This window comes from Stegastes partitus, unplaced genomic scaffold (genome assembly GCF_000690725.1).
Source record: "Stegastes partitus isolate 25-593 unplaced genomic scaffold, Stegastes_partitus-1.0.2 Scaffold274, whole genome shotgun sequence".
In the NCBI taxonomy this organism is placed as follows: domain Eukaryota; kingdom Metazoa; phylum Chordata; class Actinopteri; family Pomacentridae; genus Stegastes; species Stegastes partitus.
In genome coordinates this window covers 281,312-301,062 of record NW_007578005.1, presented here as the reverse complement: position 1 = coordinate 301,062, position 19,751 = coordinate 281,312, and the positions used below count along the sequence as shown (strand labels likewise).

Below are 19,751 nucleotides of genomic sequence, written 5' to 3'. Positions count from 1 at the left end.
CACTACTTTTAGTTATAATAAAACTACCCAGTGCAGCAGCCCCATCTGAACACACACAACTTATTTAAATTCTACACACACAGAAAAACAAAACTGTGCGCTTACTTTTTATGTAGAATTTAAATAACCCAGCTATTAGAAATAATAAAATCTTCATTTGTGAATCTAATGAACAGTTTACACATTACACAATCAAACAAGAGATCACACAGCGTGGCATTTACATGACATTTATTTATTTATTTATTTGCAATATCAGATTTTACACAATTTAGAATTTACAGGAACAGAACTATCCACGTGAAATGTCTAATTATGCACAAATCATTTTCACTAATATTAAAAAATAAAATAAAAAGAAACAAACAAACTGGGAAATGTTTATATTCAGGCCAGAATGGAACCAAATCGAACTGCCATGACAGCTTCATGGGGTTTGCTAATACACTCATTTACGATGGCGAGCGAGCCAATCCCATCAACATCTAGCCTTTCAGGATAGCGTTTGGTCTCTAATCGTGGTGTCAAACTAAAAGCTAATGTGATATAATTTAAGAGAAAGGTTCAGTGGATTTTATTTATTAGATAGCATGAAATTCATGATTACTGAACAAATACAAACGTGTGAATAGATCAAAGATAAGGCAAAGTTCACAAAAAGCAATGTCTTCTCAGTCGTCTGACTGGTGAGAAAGTGCTTAAGAGAAATGTTTCCGTCAGTCAGTCAGACCAAACATTCTTCGTGTCCATATCTTTTTGACTGGGTGATCAAAATCTCAAACAACCTCCGCGTGCAGGTGTATCCATGACATTCAAGCTTTTTGCCCAAAAGGTAACACAAACATTCAGAAATATGCCTTTTTGTTGTTGTTTTTTTGTTGCAGGTAAAATAAATAAGGAGAAAATGTCATCTATCTAATGACAAACTAAACCTTTAAAGCGATCGTATTTTGAAAACCGAATAACGTTTTAAACAGCTGCTGAACCATCAACACCTGGCTTTCTGAATGAGGCGATCAACAGACGGGATATTTTTACTGCAAGATGTTACCATGCAGGGGAAACACAAAATTAACATTTCAAACATTACTTTTTTTTATGCACTGCATCACACACAGTGTTGTTTCACCATTACATAATAACGCAAAATATCCCAATGTAGAATCTAACTGTGTCACTGTGAGGAGAGACGACGAGTTCATCACCTACAAAAATACGGCTTTTATCACTGCAACTTCAGATTGCCTCAGCAACAAATCAAACAATTTAATGACAAACTATTGTTACACCATTGTGAAAATTACTTTTTTTTCTCATAAAACGCAGCCTGTACAATGCACTTTTGCACACACAAAAAAAGCAATTCTATGGCCTTGCTCAAACAAAGATTCGTTGTGCCTTACAGGTGACAACAACAAGGATGAAATGCTTTAAGCTTCTCTTTTTCTCTGACATTCATTTCCTGGACACAAGACGGTTTTTCAGGCTAACAGATTAAGGTCCTTTGAGGAACCTCCAGCAGAGATAAAGTCAGTTTAATAAATTACATTCATCATAAAACAGAGGAGAATACATTTTTTAAAAGTGTACCTAGCTAATGTTAAACTAGTAAAATATGCAATTATACTCATATATTCTATTAATAATGTGTAAAACATTTCATAAGGAAAGTACATAATGAAAAAGTGAACAAATGCCATATCTCTTGAAAAGTCATCGAAAACATCTGAAGGAAAGGTTGACATTTGTACACGCTGCTTGCAAATAGGGAACTAAAACCATTAACGAAAGAGGTTCAGAAGAACAGCACATAGAAGAAATAATTATTGACTTAACCAGACACAACGTCCACTCTGTCGGCTGTGAGGTTCACACAGAGGTGGCTAATTGCATAATGTGGCATCAATCATACGTGACTACGTTTCCTCCTTAGGTTCTACTTTACCACAAAAAGTATTTTACCTTGTCGTAAACTACTTTATCATCCTAAAAGTGAAACAAAAAGAAAACAAAACTGGATATTAACTCTTATACTTAGTACATACATACACATTTGAGCATCAGTGAAATTAATCGTAAGACTAAATCTGAACAGGTGTACACAAAATACTAATGCACTGACATGGCATTGCAAAACATGTACATTTATTTCTAACGTCTGTGACTTAAGTTTAATAGATTTAATTGAGTGACTTCCACACAACGCCTTTAAATATGCTTAGATGTCATTGCATGCACAATTCCTTAGGCACTTGTAACATTCAAATTATACAGTACTGACAAGTGACTGTAACATTATGACCGACAGTCCGCACGATACTCAACACACAATCCTTATAGGATCACAAGAACTCTAGTTTGAATATGAGCACACCCTTTTACTGAGTCTACTTTCATGGATGTGGAGGCTCTTCTAAGAAATGTGGTTTGTTTATGTCAAGTTGAACGAGTGAAATCTACTTACAGATTCATCAATAAGTCATATATCAGAATAACTGATCATCCAGATAATAAACTGGGGGTAATTTAGAAAAAAATATTTGTGGATCAAATAAATTGCACAGTATTTTCCTAACAAACAACCTGTATATGCAATGCAAAGGCACACCAGGAGGTGGAGCACTGATCCAGTTCTCTGGGGATAACTGGGTAAAGTACAGAGAGGACGACCCTCAGAGCGTTTAAAAGTTCAAATTGTGTTTCTAAAATATGGAGTTTCAAGGTAAAACAAGTGCTTTTCGCCAATTTGTTAAAAATATTTAAATCTGGCACTAGATAAAACAATCACGGATGTGAAAAACAAAACTTTCTTAGTTTAAATAACCCACTGAAAAAGAAAAGAAATCATATTTTGTTCAATATAAGGTTGAAAAAAACCTGACAATCTCCAATATAGGACCCCTTTACAACTGACATTAACATGTACACACTGAAAACTGATTTCAGACTACATCAGTCATCCTTTCCACTTAAAATGTATATAAAATGTATAGTGAGCAACTTTTCTATTGTTTTACATACCGGTTAGTATTAAGCGTTTACTACTGTAACTGCACTGCCTGTTTTCAGTTTGATGTGTTTTCTGGTGGAGTTTGTTCAGAAGCGCCCCTTGTATTCACTGGGCTTTCCATTTCAGGTCGATAAGAGGCTAAACGCACCCGGAACCTCATCAGAACTGGTTTAGGAAACAGACATATTATGCAGGATTCATGTTAATGCAGGTGCAAAGGTGTGCACATACAGCAGTGACACCTAACATAGTATAATCCTAGTAACTGAGCCATTACATGGAGTTTATCAGAGGCCACGTTAATGTTTTCTCATCAGTGATGTTGTCAGCATGCAGCTTGTCGTATGTCGTGTGTGGTGTTAACAGGATATTTACAGAATGGCTGTTTGGGACCTTTAACAGCAGCAACATGGCACTGACGACTGTTTCTGGTGGTTACTTGAGGATGATCTGTTTCAAAGGCAAAAGACAGTCACTGAGTAGTTTCACACCACAACATGCTTTTTGTTACACGGGCTCGTCAAAACTTACTGTAAGGATGAGTATAAAAATGACAAGATTAAATGAAATGAGCCTTAAACTCTCTGTAGTCATTTCATTTGAACCTTGAATGTCTGACTTATTCTGTCTTGTTTACCTTTTTTTTGTTTACCTCACTTTTTATCTAGAGAGGGGGAAAAATCCAATCAGCCAACATCAGACTTTTCTGATGTGCTGAAGCGATAAATTATAAAACTGAATGTACAAAACATCTGTGCACTCGAATCTGTGCAAAAATCTTTTTAATTAGTGAGCTTTCAGTAAAAGATCTTCTTCGAGGCATAAACAGCAAATGAATGCAGCAGTACGAAAGGTTAAAAGAACAGTCTACCTGTTGAAATACCCATGTGATAAAAAAATCTATGTTGGTAAAGAATGAGCGACAATAAAAGTTTCCTAAGATGCACAGATACGGACTGTCCTGTAGCTCGTCACTCTAATAACCACTCACATCCAATTCCCCTTCTTAGGTTCCAGGGCACAGAACAGATTATTCTTCAGAGAGCATTTCTGGATCCACTCCATAGGAACACTGCAACCGTTAATGAGGACTTTGACATGAGTGTTTTATTATGAAGAAAAGACAATAGATTATTTCTGAACTATGCTTTATGACATCTGAAGCCTGATTTTTTACTTTGTATGTGTCTCTACTGTTGTGTATTCCAGCTTCTGCTTTACTTTTATATTCGCTGTGCTTAGCCTTTCTTGACCGCCTCTGTAGACGCTGGCTCAATTCCAATCTCCACCCTACGGCCTTAGCACTAAACCCTTACAGACTTAACTGACATCACGGCTGTAGCACTTGAGTGTGTGAGGACAGGGAATGGTGTAAAAAGGAGGAATGGGACACACAACAGCGACAGCAATTGCTGGTTGGAAACAACTTGTCGCCAGTAAATACAACAAAAAAAAAAAAGGACTTGCATTTTATTTGCCGTTTTACCAGCTGCTCAGCGGATCACTTCCTGTTTGGGACATGACAGTGTTTATACACTTCAGCAAGCTACCAAAATTCAGGAATGTTGTGAACATCTGTGAATCCTAAGTGGATGTTCAACTGAGAACACAAATAACTCCATACGGATGCTGTCATTTAGAGATAAGCCTTCCAGGAGTTTCCTTTCCTGCGCCGTCCATGTTTGGTTTGTGTACATTTTGTGAGAGGCCGGACGGCCATGTTTATAAGCCACCCATACCTCAATGAACTACGTGCGAGTCCTTGTGGAAACGCAGAAAGTATGTGCACAGAAAGGCGCATAATAGCTTTGAAAAGTCCACATCAGAGCCGTCCTGATTTGACAGTGGGACAGCCCGGAGCTCTCACGCTCCTGGCAGGAACATGTGTCAAAGTCAGTGAGTTGTGGAGATTGGAACACTGTGTCCCACAAATTCAACTGATTGACACAAGTCTCCTGCATTACAGTTAGTCAAGTGATGTTCTTTTGACCAAGTGTACTGCTGCGTTCACTTGCTTCTGAAGAAGGTCACAGACAGAAAGCTTTTTAAAAGGCAATTTAAAAAAAACAAAATTACACAGATTCGAGTGTGGATGCAATTTGTCTAAAATATGCTCTATTTTGTCACTTTAAAAATGCCCACTGCAATTTGAACTGTTGAGTTATGCACAGCTGAATGACATTTATTTGCAAAAATGGACCCACCGTTGGACACAGCATTCACTTTTGCATACATGCACATGATTCTACATGTATTAAACACTACTATGAGTTAAATAAAGGACAGAATACTGGTGAGGAATAAACATTACATAGAGCTTCAACTGATCAAAATATCAAATGTTTTAGTTAGGAGAAGTCTGGATGACCAAAATATAAGGAATATAAACACACACAAACACAATATGAACTATTTAATAAAACCTGTCTGGTGGAATCCTACTATTGTGTTTGGAAAAGACACTGACATCGAACAAAGCGTACGACATGCAATAAAGAATAAATGCGACCCCACTATTTGAAGATGGAAGACCTCTAAGTAAGTGTTGCCTGTCATAAGGGAAAGGGATGAGATGCAGCCTAGTAGTTTCTGCTGAAGGTCTACAGGTAGATGAAGCTTAATGACGGCAATGCAAGCAGGATACCTCTATGCTGACGAAGCAGCTCCCCTGATTTAAAAGATGAAGCACTCATTCAAAGCTCAAGGATTTATGACAGAAAGCTTTAAAAAGGAGCAAACCTGATTGGTTGGTGCTGTTGCTGCGTAGGGGACACTTGTGGCGGGAGTAGTTGCTGCAGAGACAGTAGCAGGCGTAGCACTGTACATCATGGGGACTTTTTCAGGAAGGGAACCATGAAAGCAATGAAAAGGGAGGTGGAGCATTATGGTAACCATAGCAATGTTTCTCTCTCTCTTGCCAGGCAAATACAAAATGACATTAGCAGCAAGCCATCATTGGGTTAGACCAGCAGATGGCATGTGATCACACAGCAAAGCGAGACAGCAGGGGAGAACATAAAAGGAGGGCTGATAAGAGACAAAATTAGGAAATCTGTCCATAATTTGACATCCCACAAGAGATGGCATGTACAGCAACGCCACCCGACATGATCAAAGTGTTCTTATAAGGCATTCGCAGAGTTTTATTAATGTGAAATATTTAGGAATATTTTTAAAAAGCAACAACAATGCGGCAAATCTTAGGGATGCTGATCAAATTTCCTAATCCTTCCTAGTGGTGCACAGCAATTCTACAAACAGAATCCACCTAAATGTTTACATTTCTGTGTTTGATTTGGACTAATTAATCTTACAAGCAATTCCAGATATAAGGCTTTGTGATTAGAGAAGCAAACAAAACATGCCCCAAAGCTAAAAATGTGTACCGGAAAAAAGTAGAATTATCCTCTCTGATCATATTAAAATGTGGTTGAAATGTGGGTTTCTGATTTAAAGTGGGGTTTTCTTGTGCTGGAATGACAATAAAACTCTGAGTCCAGTAATGTGTTCTCTATTGAATGTAAACAAGATAAGGAAGAGACCTACCGACGCTGTTAGCGGGAGTCATGCACAAGACAGAACCTGTGTGATTTTGAAATAGACAGAGAGAAGGTATTTCAGTGATTGGCACGTATCAATTCAGTAAAAACTGAGCCACAATACATAGATCTAAAGTTAAGTAAATACACACAAAAAAGGCTCATGGCTTTAAAACAGCAGTTTTCTGAGGGATACAGTTTAAGTCAAGGTGAGCTACATAATACATCAACAAGATTCACAAGAGAAATACCATGTACATACAAGTCTAGAGCTGCATTTTAAAGACAGGATACATTTGTACTTTTATTCCATGTTAGGTATAAGAAATATTTCAGTATGCAAAAAGATCTTTTCACAACAGACATTAATACTTGTCACACCAGGTAAGGCACAGATGTGACGCATTACTGCACCATTACTGTTGCTAACCGGCTGATTGAGAGCTGTATTTTTCCTCTTTGATCGATTTTTTTATGAATAAAAAGCCTGTATAAGCTCGTCAGTTAATGAGGAACTCATCAGCTGCAGCAAGTCATTAAATCGTCCTATGATCAGTCATGACAACACCAAAACTTGTGTATTTGGACTTGCTTCACACTGTCATGGTCTACTGGTGTAACTGACTACAAAAAGCCATTGCTCATGTATAAGCCCTATTCTTGTCCTAATATGACAAGATAAATCACCTGCTATTAAAAAAAAAGGCCAGTGGTAGGGCCTTGCAATTGGGGAAACTACACAGAATGCATCCACTGTTAATATCATTAGTTACAGTCTTGGTTTTCTTGCAATAACAAGCCAAAATGTCTGTCCTGAAAGTCACAACAACCGCCTCGAAGCTCTCACATAACAGACTCCTTTATGAGCAGTGTAAGAGGCCACTGCAAAGTTCTTCGGCTAAACAAGAACTCTAGGTGTGTGAGACATTCGGATCAATATCTAAAGCCAGAAAACAGTGAGGCAGACATGTAATACAAAATGGAAAGCTGTGTAAAGGTGCTGGTTTAGCTCTGAATCCATAACAATTTTAGAGACTCACCTGTGGGATAAAATGCTGCAGTGGGCTGCTGCAACTGTGTGCTGGCCAGAGCCTGTTGGTAGTGCAATAAGCTGGGGCTGAGAAGAGAGCTGGCCCAGCTGCTCTTTTCAAGAGCCGGTCTCTTTGGTAAGGGTTGCAGGACACTGTGGGGAAAGGCCTGAAAAGTGACAAGAGCAGAAATGAAGTTTTCCACATTTTCCTTCACTCTACTCATCTACATTACGCACACTCTTAAAATACAATATATGTTAGTATTTACTTAAAAAAATGGAAAATAGAACTAAACATTAAAGATGACTGTTGCCAAATGATGAAAAAAAAAAATCAACCACAGCTGTAGGATACAGAGATGACTGGAATAATGTAATAAACCAAAATGTAAAACATATTTGATAACTTAAGCACTTAAAAGATACTGATGGTGACTGACTGTGTACACGAGGACTATATGATACTTGAAGAAGCTGTAAACCACAATGACAAAAAATTTAAAGTTATTTCAGTATAATTAATAGCTACATGCAAAGCAAAAGGTGAAAATACCAGGTCTACAGTTGCCTCGAGGGGTCGCTTCATTGCTTTGGCAGTCGACTGAGTCTTTTAATAGCAGGCAGCGAGCACATGATGGCAGTGGGCCAATGGGATTCAAGCGTATTAACATACAGGTAACAGCAAGCAGAGGTGCATCATGGGGGACAGCATTGTGGATAGGTGAGAAGGGGAAAACAAAACAAAATAATCTGAATGTAGTATACCACATAAAACACAATATACATGCACAGTAACCAAAATAACTGATTAAAAGACACGCTAGAGATTTTGTCATTAGTAGGTCAACATGTACAAATAATCAATTGTTTTTGAAACACACATCCACAGTGATAATGTACAATCCTGTTCGCCCTTTAATTTCACATTAATTACCCGAATACCGCTACATGACATGTGATCAGAGTTTGTTAATTAGAATCAAAACGCTTCTACTATGACTACCGTGATATAATCAGGTCAACTATGCACAAAAAAAAGTAATTTTGAATACAAACATTGATTTTATAGCCTGAAGGGAGGGATATTAATGTAACGCACAGCAAGCACTGAACACTTTTATTGTTAAATGAAAGATGGCTTGGTTTTTATGAGAGCTAGCCAAAAGCAATATCACAAATCAACAGCTGAAGTAACCATGCATCTGATGTCATAAAGCGCCGAATGTGGAGCTCCATTTACTGCAGTCACACTAAAGCTCTTGGTGGAATGACAGATGTATTCTCGGCTTGTACCGCACTTAAAATATAATTGTTTTCGTGAGCTTAAAGCACAACAAAACTAAGCAAAACAAAAAATATAATGTAAATGTAAGTAACGGTAAATGATGAAGCACATGCGAAGTGATGGAGATGGTCTGTCGAGGACATGAAGGGCAAAGAGTGAGGAAAGCAACATGGCTTCAGCAAAGTTATTATAGTTCATTTAACAGTATATTTAAAATTGTGCCAAATCAGAAAACTGACAATCCATTATATTTAATCTAGCATAACGGAACGTGCAAGTTTCAGATTTTAGATTTAAAATTTGAACAATAAATTTCAAAATTTATGAAGAGGAAAATGTTACGTTGGTTCATCGTCAGTAGCATTAATTTGTAACAGTTTATTTTTTGTTAGGTGCAATATACTGTGCTAAATACTAAGTATTCAGTGCATGTGCCAATATATTGCAAATGCATATCCTTCCACAAGTCTTGAAATGTAAATCAAAAGCACAGTTCTACTACAAAAGCTCAAAATGCAAAACTGGAACCTGCTATCACTCTCATTTTGATTGACAGGTGTTCTAATGCAAATTTGCCAAAATGTAAACACCGTCACACACACTGTCAGACTATAAAAACCCCTAGACTAAGAAATCACTACTTTGGCTTGGATAATTGTTGATTTTCCACAAAGAAAAAACCCTTTAGGAGGGTTTTCTTCAAATTTCGAGGGCATATAGTGATGTATACAAAAAATGTCGTGCTCCACATTCAGCAATTTCATGGCACAAAACACAATGACACCGCCACACTATTGGCAGGAAAATGAGTTGACAAGCACTTCTCAGAAGGATAAGGCTCTGTCTTACCACGGCTGCAGCTGTGGCCTGTGCTGCCACGGTCGTCTGATTGACTTGTTGTTGACTGGATTTGATTTTGGCCTGCAAGTGCGCAGGCGGGTGAAAATACTTGCACTTCTCCCTGGAACAGCGGCTCTTGATGTAGTCCATGCAAACAGTGACAGTGTTGTCAATGGTGTCAATCATTGGGCTGTCACTGGGGTGAGCAAACCGGCAATCTGTCTCCCCTCTCGCGCAGTTTCCCCGCTGGAACTCACGGCACACCTGAGAAGAGCAATTACAGTGAGGAGGAGTTCAGCTTTTAGCATGTGGCCAGATTATGTCAGTCAAATCTTTAAGTATTTTTTTTTTTTATGGGAAATCATACATTGTGGTGCAAAAATACCTCTAGTTTGTCTGTGCGCTGCAGCTTCTGAGAAGGAGAAGAAGAAGAAGAGGAAGAGGAAGAGGAGGAACACTGGACAGTGACTGGTGGACTCCCAGGAACAAGGACCGGGGTGCTGGAGAGGATGTCTGAAGGAATGAGGCTCATCCCATGACTCAGGGGTGTCATGTACGAACCATAACCAAGACCAGTATTGGTGCCAAGTCCCTGTGTAACAGGAAATGTTGGCTATAAGGGGAGAGGACATAAATTACCAGTGAGACAAGAACCATTACATAACACAAACACAAGTTCCTCTTGAATAACAATGAGGGTCCTTACCACAGGCTGCAAGCCGGGTCCAGGGATCATGAGCTGCATCTGTTGTGCGAGCACAGCTGCTGCCGTCTTCTGCTGGATGAGATTGTTGCGCCCGTTTATCTCGAGCTGGGTTTTTAAGTGCGAAGGTGGATGGAGATACTTGCAGTTTTCTCTTGAACATCTGCCCTGCATTCACAGAAAAAAAAAAAAAAGACAGAGGAGCTCTCAGAAGGCAGGCAGGTAATCCTCATACTCCTCTGAACGACCTCATTGTTCCATATCGTGAAATTTTACAGCTGCTCTTTGAAATATAACCGATAAGTGATAAAAATGTCACAGAGTCATTACATCAGAAGCGTAATAGCGTTCTTTTCTTGCCTTTTATCAAATCCTATTACATTGTCCTAAAGATTTTCACAATGAGAACAGAATCATTGGCGATTAAAATTTACTGCAAAAGCTGCCGGGCCCAACGCCACCATCAAAGCCTATTTTCCTGCACATCCCTCTCCCACTCAGGCTCCTCATAGCCATCTACGCTGTCAGCTGTGCTAATCTGCATGATGTGACAGCTAGTTATGGCTAGAATAAAACCACTTTACATAGCACTGACGGCTGTTAAAATTCCCTTGAATCAGACACAAGACTTTGCTTGTAGTGCAGACAGATAGAGAAATTTTGTGGAAAATTGCAAAAAAGCAGAAGCTGCTGCAGGACATGTGATGTTTTGAAGCAGTGGTTCTCAAACTTTTTGAGCCACGACCCCCAAGATAACATAAGTTTGTGTTCGGGACCCCCCCAATTTGAATATTTAATATCGCATGAGTAATAACTTTGTTGTTCATGCATTAGAAATTAATGTGTTAATTCCACAGATTAATCTCTTTACATTAACACGTTCATTTTCTTCTTCTTCTTCTTCTGAATGAATTGAATTTATTTTTAACAAATGAAAGGGAAAAAATATATAAAAACAAAAGAAAATCATTTTTTTTAAAAGCATTAAAAAAGAGCAAAAAAGAATAATAATATCATATAATCAAATCATAATATTAACAAGTCCGGAAAAGGAGTGGGAAGAAGTATACATTTTTAATTTTGACAGTCCTAATACACATTTATTTGTTAAATGTAGGCTTTATTTTTTTTAACATAATGATCTGGCGACCCCCTGAAATTATCTTGGGACCCCCATGGGGGTCCCAACCTCTAGTTTGGCAAACCTCTAGTTTGAGAACCACAGTCTTAAAGCCTTCGTTTACAGGGTCAGAGCAGGAGGTCAGAAATGGTGAACATAACAGTTTTTATTCTGTTATTCTGAATTACAATGAAAGTTGTATTGAATGCACAACTATCAATCCTTCCCGATTTCATCTACTATCATTTACGACATTGGCAAAGATCTTTGAATGAAAATAGCAGACAGTAGTCCCTCATGAATAGAACAGACTGGGCTGTGGGGAGCAGGGCTGAGATGAAGACCAGTCGGTCAGATATAATTTCCTAGAGCTCTCTTCATGATTATAGGTATTAGCAGAGATTAAAAGAAAAAGCTGACTGGCTACATAGGATGTCCCAGAGCGTGCCAACTGTGAGAATCCAACAGTTTGGTTGTTAAGCTTGATTATTAATACCTCCTTTTAGACTTTAAAATGAGCCAACCAAAGCCGTTTCTGTCAATCAAGCATTTCTATTAGCCTAATGAGAAGTTAGCTTCCTCTCTCCTACATATTCACATTCTGCAGTCAAGTTAACTCATTTCAACTCATTTGCATTTCTCTCAAGAGATTTAGATTATTTTCTGCGAATATCAATGTCAGTTTAACTGTTATTAATTTGTCATTAGTCTTATCTCTGACAAAATGCAGCTAAGACAGAAAGAGTGTAATTTAGAGATGCTAATGAAAGTGTTTCTGATGTACACACTGGCAGCAGGTTTGTGTGCTGAAAGATTAGTTTGAGAGCGTCTGAAACAGGATAGTATTTTTGAAGACTGGTTGCCAGTGTCTACGTCTTTTAGGAGATCTCGGGGACACAGAAGGAAAAAAAACCTCAGTAGTAATTGGTGATCGTGCTGATGTTTGAGTGCAAATGTGGTACAAAACAGCTACGTTAAAAAAACTGGAAGAACTAATAAATAACTGTAGAGACAGCAAGCCACGTTAAACAGCTCAGGCAGCTCGTTCTATGAATCAACAAGACACTCAGCTGCTTTACTGGAAGTCATGAGATACTGGTTACAATACCAAACCATGTGCACATTCTTCAGTAGAATAAAAGTAACTCTGTTAGGAGTAACTTGCGAATGGGAACTTTCTCAGCAACTGTTTCGATCTGTCCTTCTCGGTCACAAGCCTGAATTTACCAAATCACATGGCAACACCAGCAGTAAACAAGCCAAAACAGGTAAATAAGAAGAAAACACGTCTTTGAATAGCATAGTTCAGATGGTTAGCCCCCCTCTTAGTGTTAACACGTAAGGGCCAAGGATGACAAAGAGCTACTGGGTTAGTTGGACACATGACCAGTAGAGATGTCAGGAACAGACAACATTGAAAAACTCCTTAAGACAAAAGTCTATTCATTAAGAAGAGCTGTGACATCATCACATGACTACAGCAACTGATTTGCTCGCTGATTTCCTATTTCCATTCTCACAAGACACAGCGATTCTGAGCTTGAATGTAGAAGATAGGTCGCTCAAAATACGATAAAACAAAGCTTAACATTCATTCGCTCAATCCCAAAAGGAACTCGATACTCCCTTTAGGCAGCCTTTTTAAGTCGACATTTTAGTCTGGTTCTGAGTAAACTGTACCCTTCATTTAGGGCCTTATGTGAGTAAATTGATAAGTCAGTTGACAGAAAATGATCATAAACTGTATTCTGACGACTGAATAATAATTTAAGCAATTTTTAAAAATAAAAACGTCAAACAGTATTCAGCTTAAGTTTTTAATTTGCTAGTGCTTCCCTTTGTCTCATCTGACAGTGTTTTTCATATTATGGACAGCTGATTAAATAAAATTTACATCGAAAGGGGAACTAATGCACAGTTAGCTACAGCTGTAACTTTCATTACAAACAACAGATGAAATATTTTAATCAGAACACCTCTGAGTTGTAAAGCAGTCATTTAATATAGAGAATCCAAGAATACAGATTACAATAAAATTGGGAAAATGTAGTTTTGTTGTGAAGTATCTTGTGCATGTTTGGACATTTATTATTCTGATTAGTTAATTTTTTTTTAAGTGCACGGTACTAAATTAATACAAACAGATACAACAACTCATTTAAAATAGCCTATAATGTTTACAATTAAAACACTGCATTAGAACCCCAATGACAACCTATTTAACAACATTCAAGATGATCAATACGTGTTACTTTTAGATAAAGGAATAAGGGAGCTATTTTGTGCTTAATGCTTTCAGGCCCTTGACCACTAGGGCACAGACTAGCTGTATATAAACCTACAGTGAGGAGATAAGATGATGACTCAACACGGGAATAATCCTGGGGGCAAAGCTGTATTGTGGTGTGATAGTGAATGTGTGAGAGTGGATTAAGGCAGCTCTGGCCTCATACAGGGCAACTGAGCAAGCAGGAGAATAAACTGGCTGTAATCCAACCGGCTGCCAGATTTTTTTTTTTTTTAATCGTCTGCATTAGGTGAGTGAACAGAGCAACATTTAACAGGTATTTCACTCTATTTTTTGGAAAAGTGTGGGATTACCTATGATTTCACAAGAGAATAGTGGTTTTTATCTATTATTAACACTATGTTCGAGCCTCGCAGTGTACAAAAAAAATTGAACAATATCAGAGCTGCTCTTCCAAATGGATACCAAAAAACAGCACAGCAGCTTGAGCCCAAGGGCTGCAAAAAATAATAATGTAGGAAAATGTAAAAATAATAATAATATGTTTGGTAATTGGCATAATACTATGGTTGTACAATTGTTATTAGATTCTTTTCTTGATTAATCAAATGTTCCCAGAGCCCAATGTGATGCTTTCCAACGCCTTCTTTTGAAAAACAGTCAACAATCTGTTTAAAAAGCAATCAAAACCCCCAAAGATGTTTATTTAATAGTATAAATGACAAACTGCAAAAGCTAAAACCAGCAAATTTAACATTTTTCCTGGAAAACCGAGTGAAATGATCAATTATTTAGCAAAACTGCTGCCAATAAATTTTCTTTCGATCGGGTTGCAGCTTTATATGATACGATGAAGAAATCATTTGTTCAGGGACACAAATAATCGGATTTTCTTTTCAAGGGATGTTTTTGAGTTACATACTCGTTTATAGAAGAGCAACATTTCCCGACATTTAGTGAAGGATCATTTATATGTCTTACCTTCAGTGAGTCAAAGCAGGCAATAACTCTCCCATTCTCGACTTGGCAGCTCTTCGGCGGATGAGCAAATTTGCATTCCTCATCGCTACGTGAACAGTTTCCTCGTTGAAACTGTCGACAGACTTCCAAAGTTAGCCACTTTGTGTCTCGTACTGAAGAAAGATTTAACGCCATGTCCAAAGGTTTTTCACTATACAATAAATCTGAAGTCAGTCTAATTGTCTAAAGACTTAAACACCAAAGGCTGTAGATTAATCAGAGCATCTAACTGTAAGCGCAAGTCCTGTCCTCTTCTAAAACAACCTGAGGACAGCTGACGGCCTCCATCAGCTGGAGCAGAAAAACGGGAAGGCTGGTCAATCGTTGTGAAATTGTCCATCAAAAAGAAACTGCAGACATTTTTTTCTTTTTCTACAACACGTTTGAGCGTTTGTTCCACAGCTGATGATGCCACTTTAGTTATACATTCTCAGGTCATTATTCTCCGTCCGCTTATCCTTTAATATTATGGCTCAAATTTAGCACTCTATTAGATGCTGAAGTTGTGCAAACTGATGACCAGCGACTTGAAGCTGAGGTATCCTGTGTTGGTATTTGAGTGCGACTGTAAAGAAAGCATAGGCCAGCTTCAGGTCGGGGATATCTTCTCAAAGGCACTTTCTGTTGGTGACCTGAAAGAACAAAAAAAAAATAACACGAATGTTACTGAAATTGCACTTTAATTAGCTGTCATTGTAATTATGGTATCACTAGTCTTCCGCTGGCATAATCTGAGCAATCTTAAATTATTCTTGAACCCTCCTCTGTTCTCTCTAAACCATTATTTCTTATCTGTTCGTTAGTAGTTTACAACAGAAAGCCGATTAGGCTAAAAAAAAAAAAATAACAAAGGTGATCTTTTGTAATTAGTCAGCTTATATTCAGTCATATCAGATTCTCATGAGACAAGTCTAATCCCTTTTGGAAAGAAGCCATAATAAAGCCACAACAGTCTGACACCACCACGTTCTTGTAAATTATTACAGCCTCACTAGTCTGCAAACTAACTAGACCAGAACTGCGAAAAACAATCGGCAGAAAATTATTACGCAACTTAAATGAATAGTTAATGTCATTTTTAAAATAAAAACTCCTGTCATTTCGACTTCTAGCTTCTCGATTCTGATGATTTGCTGCTTTACTGTCTTTTATACCTCCACACTACAATCCTTTTTGAGTTTTGTCCTGTTGTTGGTTACCCAAACCATAACTGAGCTATAATGACAGACATGCTTTAATATTTTTTGGCAGTAAATTTTAATCAACCTACGAAACAATAGGCACATCAGTAAATAAAAATACTAAAAATAATAAAATTAGCTCTATTTTCTTATCGTGTAGAGAGTTGCTGGAGCCTATTTCAGCTGATACTGGGCAACAGGCAGGGTACATACAGGTCGCCAGTCAATCACAAGGTTAATACCGAGAGACAGGCAAACATTCACGCCTGCAGCCAATTTGGAATCACCAATTAACCTAACATGCGTGTCTTTGAACTGTGAGAGGAAGCCAGAGCACCCAGAGTAAAACCCACATGGGGGCAGGGACAACATGCAAAGTGGGTTCAAAGGCAGAACCATGCTACGAGGCGACAGTGTTAACCACTGCATCACCGTGTTGCCATGGAAATTATGTAGACAAAAAAATTCCCATTGATGGATATCCAGTAAGTGTTGTATAGAGAAAGTTCTGCTCATCCTAACAAGCCGATGCAGAATTTTATAGGTTATTTATTGGCTGCAAGAGAACAGAAAACAAGACTCCATGTGCATTTCTGAAACACTCACCACCTTTTATCTATTCGATTATTTTTCTGGGAAAGTGATAAATTTTTCATCCGAATCCATTAGTCTGCCTTCACCATAAAATCTGTATGAAAACGAAACAGGACATGTCACTGAGAAACACAGCGAAACTAATACACTTCTTCAGAATGGTTGTAGCATATGGATCCACAAAGAATGAATCATACGCTCCGATAAACTGTCAAACATCTCTTTAAAGAAGCCAAATTCATTGGCTCCTTTAAAGAGAGTCACTTTTACCTTTAACCAGATATTTCTTCCTCATCATTTTGTGGGCAAAAGCATCCACTACATTATTAAAATCCAGCCGATAAATCTTTCTCCAGGTTAAAACTGTGATGGTAGCGAGATAGGGGGGTATACAGATGCTCAATATTTCAACTGAATTAAAGTAACTGCAATATCATATCCACACATTTCATAGAAGCACATGAGATTTCTTCACACCATGCTTCTCAAATAAAAGCCATGGTATGTTACAAACATGACGTACGCAGAGCCACAGTGTGCTATTTGTAATGTGTAGCTGGGTAGTGAGTGTCACGGTAATCAATAAATCAGTAACAGTATATTCACATTTCCAAGCACCAATCCATAGAGCTATAAGATGTAGGTTATGATACAGCTGTAAAAAAAGTGCATTTATCAGTATCCACTAACTGCATCTTATCTCAGTCATATACTTTTTCTATATTCACTATTCTATTTTCAAGTACACTGCTACTCTGGACCGGCTAAAAGGATGACATGAAGAGTTGGTGCCAAATAGCTGCAGTCAGATATGCTGACTCTAAGCCCACCGGAGAACATACAGCATAAAAGGAAAGCAAGAAAACACACACACACACACACACATCAGGTTGGGAGTTAAACACAAATGAGATAGTCCGACCTGTACACAAGACCTGCAGCTACACAGGAAGTTGCTGAGCCGACAGAAAAGGTGGTAAACTCACGAGCTGAACAAATCTCTACAAGAGTTGAAAAGTTTCTCTGCTGAGAGCAAGTAACGTGTTCTATGCGACTCAAAAGGCACGGATTGGAAACAAACTCTGCTGTTCTTCTTCTTCTTCTTCTCCTCCTGTAACAGCCCATGCTATCCCACAGCATACTGCAGCAAATTCCTTTAGGCGCAAGTCAGGAAACGGAGCAAGAAAACCTATCTCTCTCACTTCATGCGGCACTAAAGAACTTCTGTCCGTGGCCCGGATTGTAAGGCTAGAGAAACAACTTTTGAGTAGCTTCCACGTTAGGATAATGACAACAACAAAAAAGCTCTTACCCCCTTTTCTTTCCCATGGATTCATAAAGCAAAGATCCTATCTTCACAACAGTGAAAAACAGTCTGCCTGCCCAGCTCTGACTAAAACATTTCCAGCCACCCCCTTCCTGTCTGGGTGCTGGCCTCTGGGAAGACCCTCCCAGTCAGAAATTGGCCAATAGGAAAGCAGAAGCCGATACACAGTGTGAAAGCTTCCTGATTTCCCTGTATCTATGAATACAATTTGATTACTAGAGAAGATGTAATTCAACACTTTATCCATACCCGTAGAATTTAGTATTGCAATGATGAGCAGGTACAAACCAAAGAAAGGATATAGCCAGTAAGACTTTATTAAACCTCTTCCCAAATGTGATAATGTGCCTACAGAACATGCTCCACATCGGTGTATATCCTCATCATGTTTCACAGTTAGTATAATAAACGTAGGCCTGTGTCATAAACCTTCTTTATGTTATTTGAAGATCAGTTATAAGTTCAAAAGCCTCAGTATGTTTATATCACAATTGTGTGCAATTACAGAGCCTTCAAAAGCCATGGGTTAACCTTGGTTTGGTTATTTTTAGACTTTAATGTGACTGTTAATGTGAGAGGACATCACAGCTTGTTACACTACTGTAGGAGCTATTTATTAGTTTAACATTTAGAAAAGTTTGCTTATTGGACTAAGATATTTTTAGATGTTAGTTGTACATTTAATTCAATGTTTGTTTAGTATGTAGGCAGGCATAGGAGCAGCAAGTAGAGGAGGGCCTATATGTTTTTTACTAAAGCAAGAAGCAACAGAAGCTGTGATTGGTTGTTTTTTACTTGCTTGCTTGCATCAGATAAATTAACCTACAAAAAAAACCCACACAGATTTCATTGGACAGTGAACTTCCATTGCCTCTGTATACTACATGCCTATTTGACAAATAGACTCTACAACTACTATTTAACTTGTTTAATTGTATGTGATAAAATGAGTATTTCATTCATTTATCACACAAATCCACCATACAAAATATGGCAACATCTGGAAATAAACTTATGTAAAAGGGAAGCACTATCATAACTCAAAAGTACCTTCACTGTGTTTCTCTGGTGTTAATGTTGACAATAATATCAGCATGTTTCTACATTTAGGAGGATGGCCTCTTATTGCAGAGATCACTTCAATGGTGGTACCTATAGCCACTCTGTAGTATCCTTGGTGGAGATCATTTTGTTGACTTTGACCAAAGGGTAAATGTGTTTTTTTTTCTTCAGTAAATGCCGTATTCAGGTTAGATGACAAGATGTACACACACTGCACCACTGTAGGTCGTTTCAAAAAGCATCTTGTGTGCTGGTAATTCTGTTAAAGTTGCTAGAAAACAGTTTAAATCCGTTGCCACTGCGGTAACAGTCAACTACCTGACACTATTTAGCATCACACGGTCCTATTTGCACTGTTTGACACTTCGACAATACGGTTAAGTGTCTGATTTGCATCCTCATCCTGAGCTAGTCTAGCTAGCTAAACGCACATACCGAGCTAGCAAGCTAAAGACAGCGGTGTCACGGGCTAAAACCGTACAGTACATGAACATTAACATTTATTAGCTTACGTTAGCCACACTGTTAGCTGACCCGCTTACCTCATCATCACGAACCAGCAGCTTCCCGGAGGATACGGCAATCACGCACCAGCTAGGACACACGACACGGCAGCTGAACTAAGGAAAAACAAGATGTCAAGTGTTCCCGAAACGTCCCTTCGACAACCCAATTAATTCTGGTTCTGTTCTCAGAATTAAAGCTTGTTATTTCCTCTCCGTGTCCGACCTAATTTCTTCTTTACTTTGTGGCACTGCACAGATTTAAGCAACAAGCTTTTGACAGCTTACT

At 38.3% G+C, this 19,751-nt stretch overlaps 1 protein-coding gene across 5 annotated transcripts; it reads right to left on the bottom strand.

Moving 5' to 3' along the window:
- Positions 1 to 214: 214 nt before the first annotated feature.
- Positions 215 to 19,751, bottom strand: LOC103357787 (muscleblind-like protein 2a). 5 transcript variants are annotated; one of them, XM_008282489.1, is made up of 10 exons: positions 19,502 to 19,751; positions 14,757 to 15,427; positions 10,411 to 10,575; positions 10,090 to 10,317; positions 9,714 to 9,968; positions 8,133 to 8,186; positions 7,590 to 7,746; positions 6,557 to 6,592; positions 5,750 to 5,844; positions 3,362 to 3,460 (listed from the first exon to the last, which is right to left on the bottom strand). In XM_008282489.1, exons 2-10 carry the CDS (start codon positions 14,928 to 14,930, stop codon positions 3,446 to 3,448), a joined length of 1,179 nt encoding a protein of 392 aa, XP_008280711.1. In that variant the 5' UTR covers positions 14,931 to 15,427; positions 19,502 to 19,751; the 3' UTR covers positions 3,362 to 3,445. The 5 variants fall into 5 exon arrangements, with proteins under 5 accessions (XP_008280710.1, XP_008280712.1, XP_008280711.1 ...); XM_008282491.1 differs by having other exon boundaries at positions 5,750 to 5,802; XM_008282488.1 differs by lacking the exon at positions 5,750 to 5,844 and having other exon boundaries at positions 215 to 3,460.